This window comes from Danio aesculapii, chromosome 15 (genome assembly GCF_903798145.1).
Source record: "Danio aesculapii chromosome 15, fDanAes4.1, whole genome shotgun sequence".
Classification (NCBI taxonomy): domain Eukaryota; kingdom Metazoa; phylum Chordata; class Actinopteri; order Cypriniformes; family Danionidae; genus Danio; species Danio aesculapii.
The window spans coordinates 47,630,955-47,656,538 of record NC_079449.1 but is presented as its reverse complement, the minus strand read 5'-3'; the positions used below and the strand labels follow the sequence as shown (position 1 = coordinate 47,656,538).

The 25,584-nt window shown below is 37.1% G+C and overlaps 4 protein-coding genes across 4 annotated transcripts; all 4 read right to left on the bottom strand.

Moving 5' to 3' along the window:
• Positions 1-1,939: 1,939 nt before the first annotated feature.
• Positions 1,940-3,671, bottom strand: or55e1 (odorant receptor, family 55, subfamily E, member 1). The gene is given in 2 exon segments (XM_056474022.1): positions 1,940-2,949; positions 3,557-3,671. Coding segments are annotated over 2 exon segments (1,125 nt in total).
• Positions 3,672-8,684: 5,013 nt separating this feature from the next.
• On the bottom strand, positions 8,685-9,629 carry or55d1 (odorant receptor, family 55, subfamily D, member 1). Its single transcript, XM_056474559.1, has one exon. The coding sequence runs from the start codon at positions 9,627-9,629 to the stop codon at positions 8,685-8,687; it is 945 nt and encodes a 314-aa protein (XP_056330534.1).
• Positions 9,630-12,305: 2,676 nt separating this feature from the next.
• LOC130241401 (olfactory receptor 52K1-like) lies at positions 12,306-13,274 on the bottom strand. The gene is given in 1 exon segment (XM_056473125.1): positions 12,306-13,274. A coding segment is annotated over 1 exon segment (963 nt). The 5' UTR covers positions 13,269-13,274.
• A 3,681-nt stretch (positions 13,275-16,955) lies between these two features.
• On the bottom strand, positions 16,956-17,912 carry or55a2 (odorant receptor, family 55, subfamily A, member 2). Its single transcript, XM_056474096.1, has one exon. The coding sequence runs from the start codon at positions 17,907-17,909 to the stop codon at positions 16,956-16,958; it is 954 nt and encodes a 317-aa protein (XP_056330071.1). The 5' UTR covers positions 17,910-17,912.
• Between the last annotated feature and the right edge of the window lie 7,672 nt (positions 17,913-25,584).

The window sequence follows — 25,584 nt, the reverse complement described above, 5'->3', positions numbered from 1 at the left end:
TTAACTTTTACTGTCTGAGCAGCTCACCTTCAGTGTCTAATTATGAGCAGATGTGTCCAGTAGATGGTTATTTAATTAGTTATGGAGAAGTTGACACACTTTATCACCTTTGGGAATTTCTGATGATCCCCAAGCTCGTTAATCTGTTGTTACGGCTTGGTTTAGAGTTGGAGTAAGGATAATAAGTGTAATGTGTTTCAACATGTTATCGCTCCGTGCCCTCTTATGTTAACAATCTATAAATGAATATATTGGTAATTTATTTTATTTTTAAAAAATTACTAAATTTAATAAATTACCGAAAAATATTAGAAGTTTATTGGAGGCTGCTTTCATCGAAAATGCAACATTGCAAATTCAAATGCTGTCATCTTAGGAAAAGCTGTAGGACTAGAGTATTAGTGTAATGACTGAATAGGGTTCTAAATTAACTTACTAAATACATTATGCAGTATAAAGGAATTTTTGATGATTTTAACTTCATCTTATGCATTATTAGACTAATCCTTACATTAATAGATTAATTCTGTTTTTAACTAATTACCTGAACTTATGCTGATGTGTTTATCCTCATATAACCTTATGTGCTTAACCACATATCATTTTGCTCTATAACAGCTGTGGCGTTGTGTACTCCTCTGTACTTATTATCAATGGAATGTTACATATCTTTTTTCAGAGACACAATCATGGACGGGAGGGGCTCAAACTCACTCTCTTGCAGGCTCTGTTATGTGTATTTGTAACTTTTTCTGCGCAGATGTGCTGTTCTGCCTAACAACTAATGATTGAACTGACTGGATGATCTTTCTTACTGAAGCGCCCCTGGGCACGGCTGAAGAGAGACGACGATAAATATGGGGGGAAGAGGGTGTGGGTGTCACGATCACCAGCGACCATAACTCCCAGATCGCTGGATCTCACACACAAACACACATGGACTACAATTCCGCCATTAATGGACTACATATTCAGTCATGCCACACACATACTCACACCTGCTACAAGTCTCTACTGATTACACTCGTACCACCTAAGGATCGTCAAGGACTGATCACAGACACTATTTAATCAGCACACACTCTCACTTCCATTGCAGAGTCTTGTTATCTGTAAAGTGACATAACAACGCGGTTCCCTTAGTCTTGTTTTCCTGCGTATTGACCCTAGTCTTGTTTATCTAGTTCTCCCTGTCTGCCTTCTGACCTCTCGCCTGTATTTGACTACGATTCTGGACTGCCTTTATACATCTGTTTGCACCGGTGTTGACCATTGCTTCCCTCATTTTGAATAAACCTGCATGTGGATCCTAAACCTCAGTTGTCTCCGTCACTCCCCGTGTTACAGTGGGTGTGTGTGGACAGCTGACACAGACTGCCTGTGTTGCTGTTCTCTGACACCCGGAGCTCCGTAATGCTTTATTCATCTAATTAATTAAATTGTTTAAACTTATTTAAAGCCTCTGACTGATGTTTTAACCTGGGAGGACTAGCAAAAGTCCAACAATTACAAATCATTTTACATTTTGGATTGCTCTTAAATTTTAGACAATACTATCATTACAGTTTCAAGTATCTAATCTAGTATCTAACCCTGTTTTAGGAGTGAAATAATAACTAGATTTTTATCATGACTGATTTGTGATTCTTTGAAATCTTTTATTTTCATAGACATGTCATTAGAAAAATCTATTTTTTACAGATAAGTCCGTTTCTTCTCAAAACAGAGCAAACAGAGCTGCACTAGGTTTGTAAATCAAGACCATAATTAACAAAATTAGTACCAAGATTGATACTCATAGTGAGACTTCAGTTCCGCTGGGTGAGCAGAACAGCATGGTTTATTTGTTTATAATCGAACATTAAAATATGCCTTCATACATTGCTTAGAAAGATTAGATTAATAATGAAATTGTCAACTTGAAAGACTTCTCAGACACTCAATTCTTTATAGTTGAAACCTTTACAATGGAAACTTTGTTGATATTATTTTTAAACATTTTCAACAAAGCAGTCCTTATTTCTTTTGTCCGCACACCATAGATGATTGGATTGACACTTGCAGGGAATACTATATACATAACACCCAGAAACGTATTCACATCAATTGGGATTGGAATGTTCAGGTTTCTTGACAGAAAGGTAACACTACCGACAAAGTAAAAACACATCATGACCATTAAGTGTGTACCACAGGTATGAAAAGCTTTCCAGCGATCCTCTCCAGCTGCAGTCCCCAACACAACATGCAGGATTTTAACATAAGAGAAGAATATAACAGATGTATCAATCCCCACAAAACAGATAATCACAAGTAATCCCATTGTTTGATTTTTAGCTATTGAATCACAGGCCAAGCTGACAAGAGCCATGTGGTCACAGTAACAGTGATAGATCACATTAGACCTACAGAAAGACAAAGGTGAAGCCAAAGCGACCAGTGCGGACATTATAGTGCCACTTCTGATCAGTGTGAAAAGAAACAGTTTCAGAAACATGGACGAGTTCATGATTTCATTGTAATGTAACGGCTTGCAAATGGCCACAAAGCGATCCAAAGCCATGGCTAAAAGTATGGTGGACTCTACAGAAGAGAAGAAATGAGTAACAAACATTTGCGTCAAACATCCGGATAAAGTTATCTCATTCAAGTCAAACAGGAAACCAAGAAGCATCGCTGGAATAATGGCAGTGGGAACAATGAGATCCACAACTGCCAAAGCAGACACAAAAATGTACATGGGACTGTGAAGACTCTCTGTATTTTTGATCACAAGAAGTAGCAAAGAATTCCCGACCAAAAGCAAAAGGTAAACTAGGAAGAATGGCAGGAAAAGAAAACGTCTGTATTTGTAGATCTCCGGAAATCCCATTAATAAAAACTTTGTATGTGAGAAGTTTGCTCCTTGGAGTTCCTCAACCATGGCACATTGAATGTGGTCGGCACAACCTATTTTAAATTACAAAATGTCAGTGATTGTAAGAGCAGAATTATTCGTTTTTTTCCATATGACTGAAAAACAAAATATAGATTGTAATATAGCAGCCAACCATTGGGTTTGTCCATATGTTACCCAACTTTGGGTTGAAACAACCCACCATTTTGTAGAGTGTGGACGAAATTATTGTAGCTTACACAGAATTAGAAAAATGTCATCTCTGACTTCACCACCGCTTCCAACAAGTAAATTCTCCTCAACAAACTGCCTCTTAGATGAAGTACAGTCTATTAAAAAATAGGTTAAATAGACAAACCCAACTGTTGGGTTGTTTGACAACTATTTTAAATATTTTTATTTGTCAGTCTTTGACCCCAAAAGTACTATTTAGTAAAACCAATGCAAATTCAAAACAACTACAAGATAATATTGAAGATTATTATTGGACAATCAACATTCAACCAATGATTAACCAATGCTCCTCAACATCGGCAACTATCAAAAACAAAGAGAAGTATTTTCATTTTATTAATAATTCCACTCTATTTTCCATAGGATTATTGGTCAGTTTCTACAATTACATACAAATATATACAATTTCTGCATGGCGAAACATACCTGCCAGAGTCTCTTGGTTTCTCTGTTGTTTGGTCTTTCGTCAATAGAGCTGCACCCCATTAACATTTGAAGCCATTTGAAAGGAAGCATTTATACATTTGATCTCTGCTCCCATAGGGATACAACAAACTATACAGCCATTGACCTCTTCTACGTTCTAATGACCTCACACTCCATCCACTCAGACAAGCTGATGAAGGTATTGTTCCAGGAAGAATGAAGCAATTACTTGATCATTTTTGACTGGGTTAATTAGTTCTGCTGAGGGCGGTTATGTTTGTTTTTAATTGCGATAGCATAGTTAGTTTAATTGGAGCAGAATAATTAGCTAGAATTTTGTAAAAAGAGTTAGCAGAAAGTAATTAGTTTCTTATTTTGGGATTTTGCTTTAACTGTGCAGTAAGGCAACATTGCAAGACAATGTAAAAAAGATCATTTTTAAATATATTCTTCCTGAAAACAAAACAAAAATAAAACAAGCATTCCTTTGAGTATTGAAGGGAAAGACTATGTTAAATGTGCATGTTACCACAATTAGTACGTGTTCTAATTTCAACTTTAATGACTTGGAATTTTAACAAATATTACATTGAAATCAAGGAAAAGGTAGGCTGTTACATTTACATACATCACCAAATTTACTGCTACCTAAAAAAACTGTTAGATGCTGCAAGCTTCAAAAATTATAATAGGCCTGCTTTCTTTTTGGAGACAAATATTTCTCTCGCTATCAGCTATTACCACTGTTGATATCCCACCATGTCCAATTATTGGTTTATTTGGGGTTCTTCCACCCGACCACACTTTACCCTCTCATTTTGTAGACTTTGTAGCTTTCTTAACACTTCTGGCTAGGCAATTAATTCATCTGAACTGGAAGAGCCCTCTCCCTCCTTCTCACTCTTGTTGGATAAGAAATGTTCTTTATTTTATGAAATTAGAAAAAAATTAGGTACTCTCTTCACCGAACTAGCACTATTTTTATTCATTTGTGGGAACCCCTTCGCAAATATGTCCAAACTCTTCAGCTTGACCCTGCTCCTTCTGATTGAATCCCCACCCCCTAATGCCCAGCTTTTATGGGAAACTACTTCTGGTCAACACATTGTAGACTTGTTTTTTTATCTATATAAGATTGCACTAGTGTTGTTGTTTTTTATTTTATTTATCTATTTATTTTCATTATCTTATTTTTATTTATTATTGTTTATTTATTTATATTATTACTATTTGCTCAAAATACTCTTCAGTGTATTTGCCTATTGTTACATGTTTATGTCTTTGTAAATTTTTGTAATGTTTCACAATGTATAAATAAAACATAAAAAAAATAAAAAATAAATAAAATTAAAAATAAAAAATTATAATAGGTTGCTTTGAGAAATATGGCCTGGACTACAGAAATAATCTTGTGGTGCAAAGCAATGACTCATGTGATGAGTGGTAAGCATTTTAATATCTCTACATGGATTAAAACATTTTGCACTGTAATGCACATAGTTTGCATTTGATTCTTGTCAGTGCTGTAAAATCAGTGCCTTGTGCAGTTTTTTGCTCTTGTGCAGAAGCTTTATAACTTTGTATGAGGCATATCAAGTGGCTTGCAGTTCAGAAAGCCCTATATCCACAGCCGAGTATAAGGTAGATATGACATGCCATAATCTGATGGGCAGGCTTCCAGCAGTTTTGAAAGAGCTGCAGGAAATAGCACTTGAAAATAGTGAGGATAGATCGGTGGATGCAAGAGGCATTCTTTCTCAAATAGATACAGTAGTTGTACATTTCATTGGTAGGTTACCTTTTGTAAGGTCCTTGGTGATGCCAAGTATCTTTCTGACATAGGCAAGGGATGTAGGTCAGATAGGTGCCCTTACTGACACATTGCAGAACTACATAAGTAAGGGTTTCTTTGCAATACTATGGAAAGATGTGTACAAACAGCATGTAAAAGACAGCCTAAAACAAGCTTAAGACTTTATGACATGGTGATAGTGAGAGCTGCCAATTAATTTATTGTATCAGGTGCTTGGCAGCTGAACTGCAGAGGCATTTTCAAAAAAAAAGAAAAAAAAAAGAAACTAATTGTAGGATTATGCCTAGGATCCAGTCTATCAACCCAAAGAGTTCAACATTCTTAGATGAGGAGCCTCTGTCCGCATTTGCATAGTTATATGAGACAAATTTTAAAAAACTCATACATAAACTGCATCAGACCAAGCAGCTTCTTGAGGTTAAGGTGACACCATCTAATCTCTTAAATTTGTTGTGTTTCTGAAACCTTATAAAGAAATGTATCATGAGTTATTTTGACTTTGTAAGATTTCTCTTCACACAAGTGAGCAACACATCAACACATCATGAGAGAAGCTTCTCCGTATCAAAACTTATTAAACCCCTTCCCCAGGATGTTTTAGCTTCAGCTGAGATCTGCTATTCTGTAAGATCTGTAATTAAAGACTCCCTATTTTTCTCTATTATTTAGTGGACAGTTAACAGTCATGTGTCTGAGAACACTGTAAAAAAAGTGTTTGTGCTGTCTTAAAATTTTAAGTTTACTTCACTTAAATAGTGAAGTTGTCTTAACTCAGGTTAAAGTTGACAGGAATTGGCAATACACGTGTAATGGACATGGTCTTTTACTTAAATAAATACGTTGTTATAATTAAGATTGATGTTGATAAAACTTCAGAATTCAAGTATAATGGACATGGCTTTTGCAACACACTACTGGCAAATTTGTTTCTTCAATTCACTCATACCGCATGTTTTTTGGGGAAACCGGAACACTCAGAAGAAACCCACACAAATACGGGGAGAACATGCAAACCCACACAGAAATGCCTCCTGGCCCAGCCAGGACTCGAACTTGCAACCCTCTTGCTGTGAGGCGACAATGCTAACCACTGATCCACCGTACCACACTACTTATTTTAAATAAATAAAATTATTATCTTGAAGTCACCCAAGAAGTAGGTATCTGAGAAGAACCTCAGATGAACACACACGACAATATTACAATGAGAACATGTCGGTCAATGTTGTCAGATGCATTTGAATGTTTCCACCCTAAACTGTCCAAAACCTTCAGAAAAAAAAAACCTTGAAAGCTAAAAACGAGTAGGTCCATACACTTGTTTTTTTTTTTGTTTTTTTTTGTCATTAGGGCTTGCTGCTCAGTCCACCACCACAGTAACACTGGCCTCACCTGTACTCCTGCCTGTCACCAGTTTATTAGTTTCCAAGATGGCTGCTGCCAGTTCTCCAGTCCACAAAATTGAAGTACCTGCAGCCAGTCTTCACACACATAAAAGCACCTCACACACACTCAGTAGCTGCAAAGTTTGTTGCAACTGGCTTGCTTGGTGACCAAGTTTAGTTTAATCGCTGAACTAAACTGAATCTGAACTCAGAAAACTGGACTGATGCAGTTTCAGTTTACTAGAACTGCCTGATTTCGGATACTCTTTGTGGATTACCCCTGACAAAGTTGTTTGCTCCTGTTTTGACCCCTTGCTGTCTGACCATTCTTCAATAAAGGAATGAACCCTGCTGAAAAATCCATCTGAAACCAGCCTAGGCTGGTTGGCTGGTTTTAGCTGGTTGACCAGCCTGGTTTTAGATGGGTTTTGGCCATTTCCAGGCTGGTTTCCAGCCCTTTCCAGCCTGGTCTAAACCATCTAAAACCAGCTTGACCAGCCTGGTTTAAGCTGGACATAGCTGGTTTTGACTGGGCTCCCAGCCTGGCTAGGTTGATCAAGCTGGTTTTAGCTGGTCATCTCCCAGTCTGACCAGCTTGGACCAGGCTGGAAATGGCTGTAAACCAGCCTGGAAGTGGCCAAAACCCCTCTAAAACCAGGCTAATACAACCCCTGTTGTACGCTCTCATATCTTACACATATATATCCTTCAAATTTGGAGTATAAGGATTTTATTGATATATGGCATTTGATAATATTCAAAAGAAAGACAGTACGGCATAAAACATGTCTAAGATATACTCTAGCAGAATTGTTCCATGGCAGGTCTTAAAGGGGTAAAATAATCTAAGCAATGCAGCAGTGACAAAACTGGATTGTGCGCTGTCAAATATAATAAGTGAAGATGTTATCACTGATACAGTAACCACCATAGCTATCTTTATAATTATTTGGGCCAAAATTCGTCACTAATTGCTGGACTTTCATTTGGCTTGGCTAATCTCGAGGGCACTCAATGTTTTCTGTTGTTATAACAGAGTTCAAAGTTTACCTTTCCAGTAAACACACTAAGTAGCACTCAAGGGGCACAGGCCTGAGATTAAATTGGACCATTAAATACGACTGACATCACTGAGGGCCAATTATCTTATGTTTGTGATAATTAAAACTTTGGCCGATCAAAAATAATATACAGCACCTGTGTTTTGGGTCAGCTGTTGATTGTTTAAATCACAACATGTTTTAAAATAAAGTAGATAATGACATGTCAGTACTGTAATCAAAACCACATTCAGTGATAAATAATTATACAAATGCAGAAAATAAAATTATATTCAAAAATGTCTGTAGTTTTTATTTAGTAAAATGCACTTATCTTCACAACAGTTAATTATTCCTACTACATCTTTTATATATATATATATATATATATATATATATATATATATATATATATATATATATATATATATATATATATATATATACCTTCCATTTAGTGTAGGGGTATCCATACTCAGTCCTGGAGGGCCGGTGTCCTGCAGATTTTAGCTTCAACTTGCCTCAACACACCTGCAAGGATGTTTCTAGAAAGCCTAGTAAAGCTGCGGTCATTTCAATAGATCAGTGTATTCACATCGAAAATCAGTGATATAATTTGTTTTCAATGTCTGGATATCATTTCAGGATTGTATAACAATTACATCCACAATGATTACAATAAAAATGGCCTTTGTCTACAAATCAGGTTTTCTATTTATTTATTTATTCATTTATTTTTCGGTAGAAAGGCTCCCTGATCTATAGATCAAAACTTAAATCTAACAAACACAATACAATGCTTACACATACTGAAGTTACACAGGTACTGTATATGATACAAACTAATACATACATTTAATGTACAATGAATTGGAATGAAAGAGGAAAAGTTAATATGAATCGACCTTATTTCTGGATAAATATTTACCAATTTGAGCTTTGATTTCCTTTGTTCTTATTCCATAAATAACAGGGTTAAAGAAGTTTGTAAAAAGAAGATATGACATGGTGCATAACACACGGATATCTCTAGGTATCGAAGACACCCTATAGCCAACATATGCAACCACACAACTAAAATAGGCCACAGCCATGACCATTAAATGTGTGCTGCATGTATTGATGGCTTTTTGTCGTGACTCACCAGGAGGAGAGCGGAATATTATGACAAAAATAACAATGTAAGAGCACATAATAAATACACAATCACCTGTTACTATGCTGAAGGCCACGGTTCCAGCGGCATAGTTCTTGCTCACATCCCCACAGGCTATACTGACAACTGATGTATGCTCACAAACACAATGGTAAATAATATTTGTTTTACAAAATTGGAGTGGCGCGATCAAGCCCACCATTGAAACGACAACCACCAAGTTGCGCAAAAAAAGAGCCAAACAGAATATCAACGACGTTTTCAAGTTTACATAATAGTGGTACTGCAAGGGGAAAATAATGGCGAAAAATCTGTCGACTGCCATCCCAACCAAAACCGTCGACTGGAAACAACCTGCCATATGCAGACAAAACATTTGAACAAGACATTCACTTTTGTAAATCATATTTCTACCAAAGAGAAAGCTGATTAATATTCTTGGAATAGCAAATATTGGCTGTAAAAACCCAAGAGCTGCGACAAACCCAATCAGAATGTACATGGGTGCATGCAGCTTGCTTTCTTTTACAATCACCAGGATTATAATTGAGTTAGTAAACAACGTGAAAGCAAAGATGAGGAAAAAGGGAATGAAAAGATATCGTCGATAGTCCTGCAGATCCGTGAACCCAATCAAGTAGAATTCCTGATAAGAGATGTTGAACGTTTTGTCATCCATTTCTAAGCTCAAAGGTCACTGTAAAGACAAAAATGGTCACAGTTAATGCACAGAAAACATGCCTACAGAAATAAACTATTTAAGATAAAGTTAAGCAAGACTTTATAATTACATTTCAAAGTGTCCTTTAAACTTGAGGTGTTGTTGCATTGATGTGATTAATTCAGTATTAGATCAACAAATATATTTCTCTTATTGTTTTTCATGTCTGTAAAATTAAACTCTATAACACATGCTGACATGCTTTTTTAAATTGTATTCTTTTAACCAGCAGTATTTCGACTGCTTACCCCTCTTCTAATTTGGGTCAAGCCACTCTGCCTTAAATATCCCAAACTCCCCTCCCCTGATAGAGGGTTAGGACAATGACTTACCATTATTTTACCAGCGGTTTGTTGTAGTTATCCAAAATGGGTTTGGCTTGAGGCAGAGTTCCTTTTTGGAAGGACAAAAGAAGTCATCCAATCTCAACAGACCTTACTGTTTAAGGTCAAACGGGTGCTTAAAACTCAGTTGAATGTATATGATAGGATAAAAACATTTAGTCTTTTAACTCGCTCCTATGTAAATTCTTCAACTTTGGAAATTAAAAGTAAAGTAGCAACTTTATTGGCATTGTTAGATGCAACCCAGGCTCATTCTGAGAACGTAGTCCCGGGGACGTTTCTGGAGGCCGCGTAATACATCCCGGGAGGTACGTATTTTTGCAGTTTTTGTTTTCGCGAGTCCGCAAGAGGCCGCTGTGCTTGCTTTTTACTGCGCAGTTCTCGCGTAAACACGCTGGAGGCCGCTGTCGAACGACCTTCCACCTGTCTGCCTGGATGACAGGATGATTGACCGTGCGACCGGCCAATCGGCTGACCCACCCTCCTCCGTCCCTAAACCCAACCAACGACGATTCACAAAAGCCGTCCAGAAAAAGAAAAGCCCTCGTCTGATTTTTACCACGTTTTTGGATTTTGACCACATTCTCACCCTGTGATGAACTTGTTCGCTTCATTTTTTGGATTTTGTTTTTGTTTTCTTACCTGATTTCTGGAACCGCTCTTCCCCGGACTCGAACCCGGTCGTCGTCGTCATGGTCAGCCCCTCTCTGCGCCTCGAGTCCGCCAGAGTTCATGGAGAGCTAACCGGACAAACTGGTTGCAGGGGGAAAGCCCTCCACACGGAGGCGAGCGGCCGGCCCCGCAGCGTTCGCTTAAAAAAATTAAATGCAGCCGTACGTACTCCCGGCTACGTATTTCGGGGTCTCCAGAAACGTCCCCGGGACTACGTTCTCAAAATGAGCTTGTGTTGGTTAGATGATGTAATTCAAAATGACTAGCTTCTCAGCTTGTATTCTGAATCAAATATGATCAGAAATCTATTAAATGAAATAAACAAAACACTTTTCAGCAATGTTTCGACTGTTGATATTATCCACTACAGTAGTTAACAAGGACCAGGGGTCTCCAATCTAGTCCTGGAGAGTTAGTTTCATCCAGAATGCAGCTCCAACACACTTTCGAAGTTTCTAGTGAGCCTGAAGACCTTACAGCTATGTTTATTATTGGTTGGAGTAAAACTCTTATACAATATAAAGCTTTTGAAGTTAATGTTAATTTACTAGTGTTTTCAGCTTTTATCTTTTTACATTTAATCAAGCTGAGCTGACATGAACTTGTATAGCGGTATTACTATGAACTAATTTTTAAAAAGATTAATAATTAGTGAAAAAATTCAATTATTGTGTTAACTAAACACTACCCATGTACCATGTCTCTGATCAGCTAATGTTTTTGTTTAATATGTAAAATGCAAATATTTTAAATTTTACATTTTAACAGGATCAGTAGTATAATATGACAGATTTACAGTACCAAGTTGAAGTGACATGACTGTTGGTAGCAGATATCAGTCTCTCAAATTTAAAGCCTAAATGTTACTTAATTTGACTGAAGATTACCAAAACAAAACATTTCAGTGGATTAACTTGCAAGTAATAATTGATCATGTAAAGAATAATAATGTGAACTAGCAAAACTTTAACACAGAGACTTTAATATAAATTAAATGCAGGAGTTATAAAAACAAATCATCGCTTCACAGTTGTCAGGATGGGTAATATTAACTACATATTTATATTGTTTTGCTCCAAAGATGGGCATTTTAAGAAAAGGAGTCTATGGAATCAACTCCTATTTGGAACCAACCTCAAGTGGTCAGTCAGTGAACTGTAGTTTACTCACTTTCGTAGTGGCTTCATGAGGCCAGGAGGTTGCCACTTGTTAGCAACAGACAGCCAATTGTGCTCTTCAGTTAGTGGTGTGATGTAGTTTCATGCCAAAAATGACAAACTGTGATGGAAAACATGTAAACTGGAGTAAAGAACAGAATGAAGAAGTTTATTTTGGCGAGTAACCATCTCTGCTGCATAGAGATTGAAAAAATGGATAGCTTTGTTATATAATGTTACGGCAATAAGCTCACAGGTTTGACTCTTAACTGAGCATTTAGTAGTATTTTATGTATGTGTCATGGTAGTACTGGTTCCTTCAAACCAAGATACTAAGTGGGCTTTTTTTATTATGGTTTATAAATTATTTATTAGCTTTAGTAAACTTTAAGAAAGTCTTAAAACATAAAGGCTCAAAGTGTATATTATTATAAAAATATATATATTTAAAAAAAACATTATTATGCCTTCCACTTTTTAAAAGGGAAGACTTTCGCCTTGTTTATGAACCATAGAAACGTTTGTCTTATTTCTTTTGTTCTCCATCCATAAATTAATGGGTTGAGACAACTTGGAAAAAATAAGTAAATAATGCTAATGAATATACGGTTGCTGGAAGAAAGGTTATTTCTTATTCTGTAGGACAAAAACGCAATCAAAGCAGAGGTCACACTAATTGACAAGATAATTATGTGAGTGATACAGGTGTTTAAGGCCTTCATGTGATCTCTGCCAGATTTCAACACAGAGGAAAAAATAACAATGTAAGAGATGGTAATGAGAATAAAGTCTGCGGCTGCTATAAGGAAAGCACATGAAAGCCCTACAATATTATTAACTGAGATATCCCCACATGCTAACTGAACCGAAGCCATGTGTTCACAGAAACAGTGCTCAATGACATTTGTTGAACAATACGACCGTCTTCCAGCCAGAGAGACCATGGTTATAACCAAGAGTCCATTTCTGATAGCTGGTGCCACAACAAACTTTAGAAAGTTCGAGATTTCCATGTATTTATGATAGTAAAGAGGTTTGCATATTGCAAAGTAACGATCTAATGCCATCCACAATAGTAGAGTAATTTGAAATGATCCAACAAAATGAATGCCGAACATTTGTACCAAACAACCGGTTAGAGATCACCCACTCCAGTTGAATAAAAAGCTAAGAAGCATGTTAGGAACAAAGCACATAGGCAAGTGCAAATCTAACACTGACATAACACCCATTAGTACATACATAGGAGAATGCAGAGACCTATAATGTATTATTAAATATATGACAAGTACATTTGCAGTGATGGCTAATAAAAGCATCAGGAAAAAGGGAATGAATAAAAAAGGCCTCCATTCTCCTAAACTGTAGAATCCATTTAATCTGAAGTCTGTGAATGAGGTATTTTGTTCAGTAAGATCCTTCATGCTGAACAAAACCTTCTGTGCACAGAAGAGAAGTGTTTGCAGATGAAATTGAGAAGAGAGACTGTACAGTGGTTCAGTTTCGCTTAACCACATACATTAGCCGTATAATCGTAGTGTGCCAACAAATAAAATCTGTGTAATGTGACGCAAAAGCATTCTTTTGGCAAATTGAGTCAAACTAATTTACAATAAATACATGAACTACACTTCAGGTCAGATGTGTTATAATTATTATTCAAATAACAGGCATGAAATTCATATGTGACTGAATAAAGTTATATCAAATCACACATCTTTAGTCTGTGCTCTCGCATGTTTTGCTTGCCCTAAATACAGTGTTGTGTTCCCATGAGAAAGTGAGTGACTCCCAAAGAAGAAACTCCCATATCATTTTGTGGGTATTATAGGAATAAATTTATTGTGTCATAAATTTATATTTTAACCAGTTCTGACAGGTGAAAATATCTCCAAAGACTACAAAACCCGCATCGCTGAGAAACACACAACTGTACCACTGGTATTTGTTTCATAGTTATTATCAATAACAATATTCTTTCATAATGTTGTCATATTTATCAGGTTGAAGATGCTGGAGTAGTGTGATCACTAAGTGCGACTGTATCCCGAGGCCCTCAGACTATGCAGAGTCACTGATTCGATCCAAGACCAACGATGAGATGATCCCAAGGTTTCTATATTCTGGACCAGGCCGTATCCTGAGCAGCTACTGTGATGGTCATGGAAGAGTGGAGAACATGAGACTGATTCCTGTGATGGTCCAGGGACAAACGAGTCTTCGCTGAGGCCAGCTTCCAGCCTCCGCCACTAAGACTGCAGCTCTGCACAAGACGTTTGGCCAGCGGAGAAATTAAAATGGTCGTGCCCAATTGAGCCTGGTTTCTCTCAAGGTTTTTTTTCTTCACTTCCGCCTTTAGTGAAGTTTTTTTTCCCTCTCCGCTGTCGCCACTGGCTTGCATGGTTCAGGATCTATAGAGCTGCGCATCGTTGGTTTTGCTCTTCAATATTTGGACTCTCAGTAGTGATTATTAAACCACACTGAACTGAGCTAAACTGAACTGAACTTAAACACTGAAAACTGAACTACACTGTTCCTATTTACTATGACCTTTTATGTGAAGCTGCTTTGACACAATCTACATTGAATAAGCGCTATACAAATAAAGGGCAATTGAATTGAATTGAATTGAATTGAAAAACGTATGTATTTTATAACAAAAAATGCATTAAATGGACTTGAATGCATTCATTTGTCATTTGTTGCAGCATCTAGTGAGCATGTGTGGATTTAGGTTCTACAACTCTCGTATTCGAAATAGAAGCAAGTCACGCTCTCTAATCATTATTCCACAACTGTAGAAACCAGCTCATAAAGTTGTTCAGGGTTACTGGAACTGGTTGCAATTGAAGTCTTCAGGATAATAAACTTTCCTTCTGTTTCCCATTACATGTTAGCTAGGAAAAGTGTATTAAATAGGGAAAATTAGGCGGTCAAAGGTTACAAAATAGGCATTGAGATTGACAAAATAGGCATTGAGAACAGGACTGTGATTCGTCAGCCTTATCTTCAGCCATATTAATGTTTAATGGCTAATTCGTATGAAATTGTACGATTTTAAAAAGGAGGCGTGGCACCTAACCCCACCCCTAAAACCAACCATCATTGGGGGATGAGCAAATCGTACTAAATTGTACAAATTAGATCGTACGAATTCATACAAATTAGCCACTAAATCAAAAAGTTACTTATTGCCGTGAGATTGTGTTGGATTCTTACATTAAACAGACAGGCATTTCCAATTCTCAGAGTTAAAAACTAATTCTTAACTCAGACAAAATGTTTGTTTGGATGGGTTTGAGCTGTTAGTTTAACATTTTCAGTAATTTTATGATGCATACAGAGATCTGTTTTCCTCACCTATCATTGAACGGTTATCAACACTGTTGGATAGAAACAAACTGTATCACACATTTAATAAAACATACTGGACTGAAACTAATTTATTTAACTCTTGTTACTGCCAGCCAGAAGGTCTTACAGAGACGTGTGCAACTACTGTACATATGCTGCTCATATGCTCGCTTCTCATAACACTGTATTAAAATATCAAAAAGTAGTAGCTGTTTTAATTTTGCAATGCTTACAGAGCGTATGTCTGGTTTTTCAAAACTATTCATTCAGGCAAAAAAAAAAAAAAAAATCTATGAACTTTTCTATTAAATTGACATCACCCTTACTAAACAAAAATATAGTGCAATATACTAGAATTTATATTGCAATACATAAAAAAATATATTTCAATGTATCGGCAACTTCTTCATATATTTGAAAATATACAGCAAAATCTGGATGGAAATCTTATTTCTATATATTGATTCATATATTAAAATACACTGATCTACAAACAAAACTGTACTACATTATTGCATGTATTTTTTATGAGTTAAGCAAGCTCATGCATAGGCTTACAGAGAGGTTGATTACCAATAGTCCACATCAGATTTTTGCATGATCTTCATTATATTTTACATTATATAGCCATATCGATGGACCATATATGGCTATGTATTGATTCATTTATTGTAAAATGTTAGATGAGAGTATTATAAATTAAATTATCATTAACCGGAGCAATTACATTTTGTTTTTGAGTCCACATTTTCTTCCTCCACATGTCAGACATTTCATCATCAACATGACACTTCAGTCCTCCACATTGAAACGGGGAGGTATACATGCATAAAGCTTGGCGTAATGTGGCAGATAAACTAAAATACATTTCCTGTTAAATTGCATCACATCAAAACCTTTTTCCTGCCCTGTAACACTCTTCAAGCCAACTACATTTTCTAAATTTAGCACTGAACTTCTCATACAAGTTCAATATTCTACAATACATAATATAATAATTATATATGATATATTATGTAATAAAAATGTATGTATTTTTCAAGATATTTAAGACATATGTTGTTTTCAAATAAATCTGATTATCTTGTACATTGTGGTATATTATCTCATATAATTTTACATATACATATATATATATATATATATATATATATATATATATATATATATATATATATATATACATACAATGTCTCTTCCAGTATATAATTTCATATAATGTGGGATATATTATTTCAATATACATAACAATATATTAAATAGTAAAATAATATGTATTTTTTCAATATATGAAAACAGCCATAATTGCAGTAAATATTACAATATAACTTACATATATATATATATATATATATATATATATATATATATATATATATATATATATATATATATATATAAATAAATATATATATATATATATATATATATATATATATATATATATATATATATATATATATATATATTACTATGTAAATTTTACAATATATGGAGACACATAAAATATATTGTCACATAATATATAGTGACAAAAATATTTTTGTTGCATAAGGACATGATACCTAAAAATACAATACAAAGCGAATGTTTGCATCAGTACTGTATTATATATACATGAACATATATATATATATATATATATATATATATATATATATATATATATATATATATATATAAAGACATTAATTTGACTCTATTTTCAATTAATGTACAAAAGTAAGTTACAGCCTTTTCCCCATCAGAAAACTCACTCATTTTTTTAAAGGGAAGACATTTGCACTGTTTATGAACTTCAGAAATGTTTGTCTTATCTCTTTTGTTCGCCATCCATAGATTAACGGGTGCAGACAACTGGGAAACAGTAAGTATAGAATACTTATACATATACGGTTACTAGAAGAAATGTTATTCCTTATTCTGTATAACAAAAATGCAGTCAAGGCAGAAATCAAACTAAGTGTCATAGCAATGATGTGAGTGATGCAGGTATTAATGGCTTTCAAGTGAGCCTTACCAGATCTGAACACTGAGGAAAAAATCACAACGTAAGAAACAGCAATGAGAATAAAATCAACAGTTGTTATAAGGAAAGCGCACAGAAGTCCTACAATATTATTAACTGATGTATCTCCACATGCTATCTGAACCAATGCCATGTGTTCACAGAAAGAGTGATCGATCACATTTGTTGCACAGAATGACAGTCGTCCAGCCAGAGAGACCATGGTGACAGTCAGGAGTCCATTTCTGATTACTGGTGCAAAAACAAACTTGAGAAAGTTAAAGATTTCCATGGATTTGTGGTAATAAAGAGGTTTGCATATTGCAAAGTAACGATCCAGAGCCATCCAAAACAGCAAAGTAGACTGAAATGTTCCAATGAAATGAAGACCAAACATTTGTATCAAACAACCAGTTAGAGATATCCCACTCCAGTTAAATAAAAAGCTAAGAAGCATGTTAGGAACAAAAAATATAGGCAGGATCAAATCTAACAATGCCATAACACCTATTAATACATACATCGGAGAATGCAGAGACTTTTGCGTCTTGATTAAATAAATGAGAAAGGAATTTGCTGTGATTGCCAACATAAACATCAGAAAGAAAGGAATAAATAAAACAGGCCTCCATTCTCCTAGGCTGTAGAATCCAGTTAATCTAAAGTCTTTGAATGAAATATTTTGTACAGTAAGGTTCATCATGTTGGACACTTACTCTGCAAACCCTTTTGAGATGAGAAATGTCACAGCAGTTGATCAAGTTGACTTTTCAAGCGTAAAGATACAATGGAAATCAGTATAATGTCTGTAGTGTCACTCCAAATCATTGTTTATGTATTGTTGATGTGCATAAAATGACAAACAAGTTAATAAATAAATAATTTAAATTTAAAAAGCTACATTTGAGGTTTCGAGTAAAAAAACTGAACAATGGATCAGTCGTCATATATTCAGCATGAAAAACAAATATAACTGCAATAATCAAGATGGGATATTAAATCTTGCCATTTCTAGTCTGTGCTAGAAACAGTGCCTTCTTTTAGACAAGCTGTGTTAAATGTTTACTGGTGTAGTGGAGGCTACAGACAAACATCATAGGATCTAAATACTCTTTGTCAGGGTCCCATGACAGTGTAGTATTCCCACAGAGAGAGAGAGAGAGACTTAACTTTGACTTTTTAAAAACTTTAGCTACAGTTTTCAGCACAATTTTGTTCTCATTAGCTTTGTGTTCTAGTCCCATTTCATGTACATTACCTGTGTCAAGTGTTCTCTTGTCTATTATCTAGTCCAGTGATGCCCAAACTCCATCTTGGGGGGCCAGTGTCCTGCAGAATTTAGCTCCAACTTGTCTCAAAACTCCTGCACGGTGTTTCTAGAAAGCCTAGTTTGATTAGCTAGTCCAGGTGTGTCTGATTGTGGTTGGAACTAAACTTTGCAGGACAGGGGCCCTCCAGGACTCAGTTTGGGCACCTCTGATTTAGTCCATGGGTCACCAACCTTGAAAAGAAAAAACACACCTGAACCAAGTAATTTAGACCTAAAGCAGCACTTGATAGGACAGGTGTGTTTGATCAGGGTTGCAACTGTAATCTGCAGGAAGGTAGCTCTCCAGAAACAGGGTTCGTGACCCCTGGTCTAGTCCCCTCCATCATGGTTATGCCATTATTAGTTTATTCTGTTGACCTGTTTGTTTCTTGTTTTGTTCTTGCTATAGCTTTCTCATGTCTGCTGTCCTGTGGCAGTATGTTGTTGTTCATTATCATCTTTTTCTGTCATGTTCTTGTCTTGTCCTGCTCTTCCTGCCAGTCCAGCCCAGTCAAGTTTGTTTCGTTAATGTGTTTCCCCTCTCCAGTTTTGGTTCTTTTTTATTATTAATAAATACCATCTGTTAATTCTGCATTTGAGTCCCCGTCCTTCCCACACCTGAACCCTGATAGTAAGAACTGGCTCGGGCCAGGTAGCTTGCCTTCCTGTTCATCTACGCCGCAGAGGGGATTGAGTTTACCACTGCAGCACTGAAGGAGGCTTTCAACGCTGGATTCAACAGCCCCCCTCAGGCTTCGGAGATCTTACATCTAGCAAAGGGGCCTGCATTCCCTTGATCCACTATCCCTCCCACTCACAGACTGCCAAAGAGGAGGAAGAATGGGTCTGCTTCACCTGTCACCCACCCAGAGGTGTCTGAACTGGCTCTCCAGCAACCTTGTTGGCTGCAACACCAATTCCTGAAATGCCTGCAACAGACACTGCAGCATTCCTAAAGGTGGTAGAGGTGGCCAGCTTTCCACCATCTAATTCACAGAAGCATAGGAGAAGAAAGGGTTTCTCGGCCACAGAGCACCCACCAGTGTTGGCTCAAGCCCCAGAGCGCTAAACTAGAATCAGATTCAGCCCCAGAGCATGGCCTGCACCACCCAGGTTCCTTGCCCTGCCTGCAACTCCCAGACTGCATGCCCCGCTCCTTACTCTGCCTGCAGTGCCTAGACTCCTTGCCCTGCCAGCCCAAGCCCAGGCTAGTGTCAGGACTCTGCCACTTCGGTCATGTTTATTTTTGTTTTGATGGCGGAGTCAAGGCACTGCTCATGTCTTGTCATTTATGCCTCTCTTGTCTTTGTTCTGAATGCACAGGCGAGCTGCTCATTCTCGTCTATGTAGTGAGTGTGCGCTCACTCCTGAGGAGGCTCAGACCATGTGTGCTCGCTCCTGGTGTGTTTTGTTGTTTGTTTGTGGCATGATGTCTCATTCGCTTAAGTCGAGTTGGTTTCTGTTTCAGTTGGCGCTGTTATCTGAGCATTCACGCTGCATTTGTGAGCATACGGTAGGTTTTTTAATTCATCATGTGTTTGTGTCTTGTGCTCAACAGCATGCTGTTGTTCTGTGTGAACACACGGTTAATAAGTGCTCTCATTGGCTTTGTGTTTTAGTTCTGTTTCATGTGAGCACATGAGCACGTGTTTTCCTGTTTGTGTCATGTGTTCGCATCTATTATCTAGTCCCTCCCATCTTGATATCCCATTATTGGTGTATTCTGTTCACCTGTTTGTTTCTTGATTTGTTCTTGTTATAACTTCCTCATGTTGGCTGTCCTGTGGCAGTGTGTGTGTAGTTGATTATTATCTGCTTGTGTCATGTTCCTGCCTTGTTTTGTCCTGCTTTTCCTTGCTAGTTCAGACCAATTAAGTTTTTGTTAATGTTTTCGCCCACAGGGTAGTTTTGGTTCGACCAGGAAGACCAGCATAGAAGATATGATATAAAATGGACCCGACAGGGTCTTTCACGTTCGGCCCACCAGGGCCTCACATGGTGTTGCTTGTCAAGGCTTACATTACTGCCTCCTGTGGCTCTATCCTTGAATGTCGTGTCCTTTATCCTACAATATTACAGCCTAACGAGATCATCCTATGGCCCCACTTGTATCCTACTTGCATAACCCTGGCTAAATTTGGTTTGCTTACTTGAGCAGCACCATGGACAGCACTTGATGCTTTGCTCTCTAAGGCTTTGGGACAAAAGGAGGCATTATGGCCATGCAAGCTACAAATTACACAAGCTAAAAAACTTTTGCCATCCGAAGTGCCAAATTAAAAGCTTGTTGTCTGTAATAGACCAGTCGATCCTTGAATTGTAGTGGGTGATAAATCAAGCAGATTTAGCAGAGAAAAAAATTATATTTATAGTATAATGTACCCCCTTAACGCTGATTAAAGTCTGCTATCATAGATAAAGATTGAGTTCTTCTTTTTATTCAGGAAAAGTTTGACACAATATGTCTGTATATATGCTGAAAGCAATGACATATTCACTAAAAGTTAAGTTGCGTTGCAATCTGCAATCGGATGTTCTGAGGAAAACTGTCATATCACCACTGTCAACCATTTGCCGGTCTACTGCTGGAAAAGTAAAGCAGTAAACTAGCTAGGTTAATATCCTTGCCTTGCGTGATATTTTGTCTAGATTGAGGTGACACTGTTACCGTTGCTTGTGGAACAAAATGTCTGCCAAACTGTTGGAATGGGACTGCGAATGCCAGGTTGAAGTGCAAAGCATTGATGCCTCAAATAGAAGGAACACTTGTTGGGTCAGTAAATCCGTACACTGGAGCATTTTCTGGGAGAGTGTTTGGAGTAGCAAAGTCTGTTAAAGCATAACCAGCTAACAAGTTTTCGAGATGTGACATCTTGGTTTCGAATCCTTCTGCAAGATCTTTAACAACTTGTAAAAGCTGTATGTTCGTATCGTCATTCTCATGCAGTGAGGGTTGTGGAGGCGCTTGGGCTGATGACATGATTCTTTTTGCTTGTTGTGGTAAAGAAGATTTAGCAGCTCTCTTCTTGCCTGTTTGTTTGGTCTTGGCTGGCGCTGTTGAAACTGCTTGTGTTGAGTTGGGTCTGAAAAAAATAAGTTAGGTGGAGTGCCCAAAGTGGCGAAAACCAGGAGCTACAGATCTTCTCTTGAAAGGTTGGGATTAATAGGAATTCCGGCTGCTTGAAGAATGTCAATGATTTTTTCCTGGGACCAAAGAGACCATGGAGATTCTCAGTTTATAATACAGGCACTGTGTCTTGTAGTTGAAGGAGATGGTGGGACAATGTTGTCAGAGTCCGAATAAATGCAACAATTTTGCTGCGACATTGTTGAGGCTTTTTAATACTGAGTCATTTGAACATCTACATTAGTATCTGCAAACAAAATGGATCATGAATGACAAGCTTATTTATTCCTTGTGTCGAGTGGCTATTGGTTAGATTTGATTGGAATGAGTGACGTGACTTTAGGTCTTCTTGATATAAGCTACAGCTATATTTCGTTTTTTGATTTAATTTTTTTATTAATAAATCTATTTTTTAATTCTGTTTTAGGGTCCTTGTCATTCACACATTTGAACCCTGACAGTATGAGCCATTTAATAGCATTCAACTCCCTAACTAGTGCACTTACAAGTTCATGCTTTGTAGAAATGTAAACAATCAGTGTAAATAAGAACTTGGTACAATGTGGGGCACTATTCAAACAGTCTATCCGTCAAATGATATATGGCTTTTTTATTCAGAATTCCAAAACCATAATTATGTTATGGTCTGTTGTGAATAGTAGCATGGCAAGCATGACGTTAACTCATTACATTGTAGATTGTCATTTTTAAGGGCATTGTCTGTCCTGCACTCTAAAACATCAGAGTAAAATATGGACAAAACAGCTATTGGGTTAACAATTTAATATGTTTAATTGACTTTGTCTTTATTTTACCCAAATTTGGGTTTAAAACAAATAGATAAAAATCATTGGTGAAACTATGTCCAAAGTTCAAAGTTTACCGTTTCACAGCTTTAAAAGCCTCCATTCCTAACTATGTTGCTAACAATTGTGTATTACAATGCAAAATACATTTATGACCCACTATTATTATAGAAAACATCATTAACCTAAATTAATTTAATCTCATCTTTAACCTTTATATAGAAATAGATCACAGTCAACGGTAGATTTCCCAGAAAAAGAGTTAAAAGTAAGTCTGTTCTTGACAACTTCATGAACACTGATATATCTAGGCACTATATTTTTCAATAAACTGCATAATGTAGTTCTAAGCATGCATATTTTAAAATCTCAGAATGGTGAATATGTTATTTTATAAATAAAAACAAAACAAAAATAAATATACAAGTATAAGTAAGCATACACAATGCCTTATAGGCCTGTTTATAATCATAACAGTACATTTTGTTGAACACACAACATCATGCATTAGCTGTCAGCTTTGGGGGAAAAAAGTCTCCATAGCTTTAAAGGTACTCATTACTAAACTGTTTATTTGACAAGTAATCTCAACGGTCCCAATGGCTTTAGCTACAATAACTAGGGTCAGACCTATCTTGGAAATAAGCCTTTCAAATAGCACTCAAGGGACACAGGAGCAAGGCCAGAGTGGACTTAGAATAACATAAGGTGTCACCAAGGGCCCAATTATCTTGTTTCTGTTATTAAGACTTTGTTTGTCCGTGAATTGTCACAAGTGATGTCATACATATGGCCAATCACAGCTTCTGTTTACTGAACACTTTGTCAAGTTTAATACATCCTTTTTTGGTGTATTAATTGTACATAATTTAAAAAATTAGAGCCTAACACGGCTTATTTTTTTAAAAAATGATAAAACTGAGCAACATTAAAAGAAAGGGAAAGGTCATGGATAAAAGCTGACCTTGATGTTGTAACATCGTATCTGCATTTTGCCCCAAAAACTGCACTTGAACCACAACTCTAATTATAAGTAGTAACTTATTAGGAAAAATGTTTTATCCAATAAGAAATAATTTACATAGACTACGATGGAAACATATTTACTGAATAAATTCCTGCATGTGCATCAAAAAAGTAATGTGATTTTGTTTTAACTGATCATGTGGTAACAAAAATAGGCACAATGGGACAGTAACAATGGACAGGCCAGAGGATCAACCACATTATGTGAAATGTTGTTTCAGTCATTCTAAAATCCTTTAGCCAAATTATTAAAGTGGTTCTGTATTATTATCTCCCAGAACTGTCTAGAGCACAGGTATCAAACTCTGCAGCTGCTCTGCACAGTTTAGCTTCAACCCTAATAAGGCACAGCTGAACAAATAAATAGAGTGCTTCAGGTTTCTTTGAAAGCAACAAGTAAGTATGTTGGAACAGGGTTGGAACTGAGGCCCTGACCACACAATCACGGGTATTTTCAAAACTGCACTTTTTCTATGTGGTTCGCTGTTTGTCCACACTAGCAACGCAGTGTCAGCTGACTGAAACTGAAACTCTCTGAAAACTCCTATCAGGGTAAAGATTTTCCATAGGATTTTACCTCATGATGTCAGCGTGCATGCTGTTTTCTCCTTTCTGATTGGACAACATGGCTGGGTTCACATCAAATGCGGAAAACAAAAATGCGAAAATGACCAGCTAAGTCCAGCTAAAACCAGCTTGACCAGCCTGGTTTTAGCTGGTCATTTTTCAGCTTGACCAGCTAAGACCAGGCTGGAAATGGCTGGAAACCAGCCTGGAAATGGCCAAAACCCCTCTAAAACCAGGCTGGTCGACCAGCTAAAACCAGCTAACCAGCCTAGGCTGGTTTAAGCTGTTTTTTTCAGTAGGGTACTCACCAGCTACTTTATTAGGTATGCCTGTGCAACTGCTTGTTAACGCAAATTTCAAATCAGCCAATCACATGGCAGCAACTTAATGCATTTAGGCATGTAGACATGGTCAAGACAGTCTGCTGCAATTTTAACCGAGCATCACTGGAAGAAAGGTGATTTAAGTGACTTTGAAAGTGGCATGGTTGTTGCTGCCAGACGGGCTGGTCTAAGCATTTCAGAAACTGCAGATCTACTAGGATTTTCACACACAACCATCTCTATGGTTTGCAGAGAATGGTCCAAAAAGGAGAAAATATCCAGTGAGCAGCAGTTGTGGGTGCAAATGCTTCGTTGATGGAGCAGAGAATGGCCAGACTGGTCGAGCTGATAGAAAGGCAACAATAACTCAGATAACCACTCTTTACAACTGAGGTCTGCAGAAGAGCATCTCTGAACACACAACATGTCAAATCTTGAGGTGGATGGGCTACAGCAGCAGAACAGGGTCTACAGCAACAGACACAGGGTCCCACTCCTGTCAGATAAGAACAGGAAATTGAGACTAAAGTTCACACAGGCTCACCCAAATTATACAATAGAAGATTGAAAAAACATTGCCTGATCTGATGAGTTTCAATTTCTGCTGCCACATTCGGATGGTGAAACAACATGAAAGCACAGATCCATCCTGCCTTGTATCAATGGTTGAGGCTGGTGGTGGTGGTGGTGGTGGTGTAAGAGTGTGGGGGATATTTTCTTGCCACACTTAGTACCAATTGAGCATCATGTCAATGACACAGCATACCTGTGAATTGTTTCTCACCACGTTCATCCCTTTATGACCACAGTGTACTCATCTTCGGATGGCGCCATGTCATAAAGCACGAATCATCTTAGACTGGTTTCCTGAACATGACAATGAGTTCACTGTACTCAAATGGCCTCCACAGTCACCAGATCTCAATTCAATAGAGCACCTTTGGGATGTGGTGGAATGGGAGATTCGTATCATGGATGTGCAGCTGACAAATCTGCAGCAACTGCGTGATGCTATCATGTCAATATGGACTAACATTTCTGAGGAATATTTCCAGTACCTTATTGAACCTATGCCATGAAGGATTAAAGCAAAAGGGGGTCCAACCTAGTACTAGTAAGGTGTAACTAATAACATGTATATGCCTTGTGCAAAACCTGTAAATAAAAAAGCAAAATAGGATCTATCGATTCCTGTGAACGTGTCCCATATGGCAGTTCAA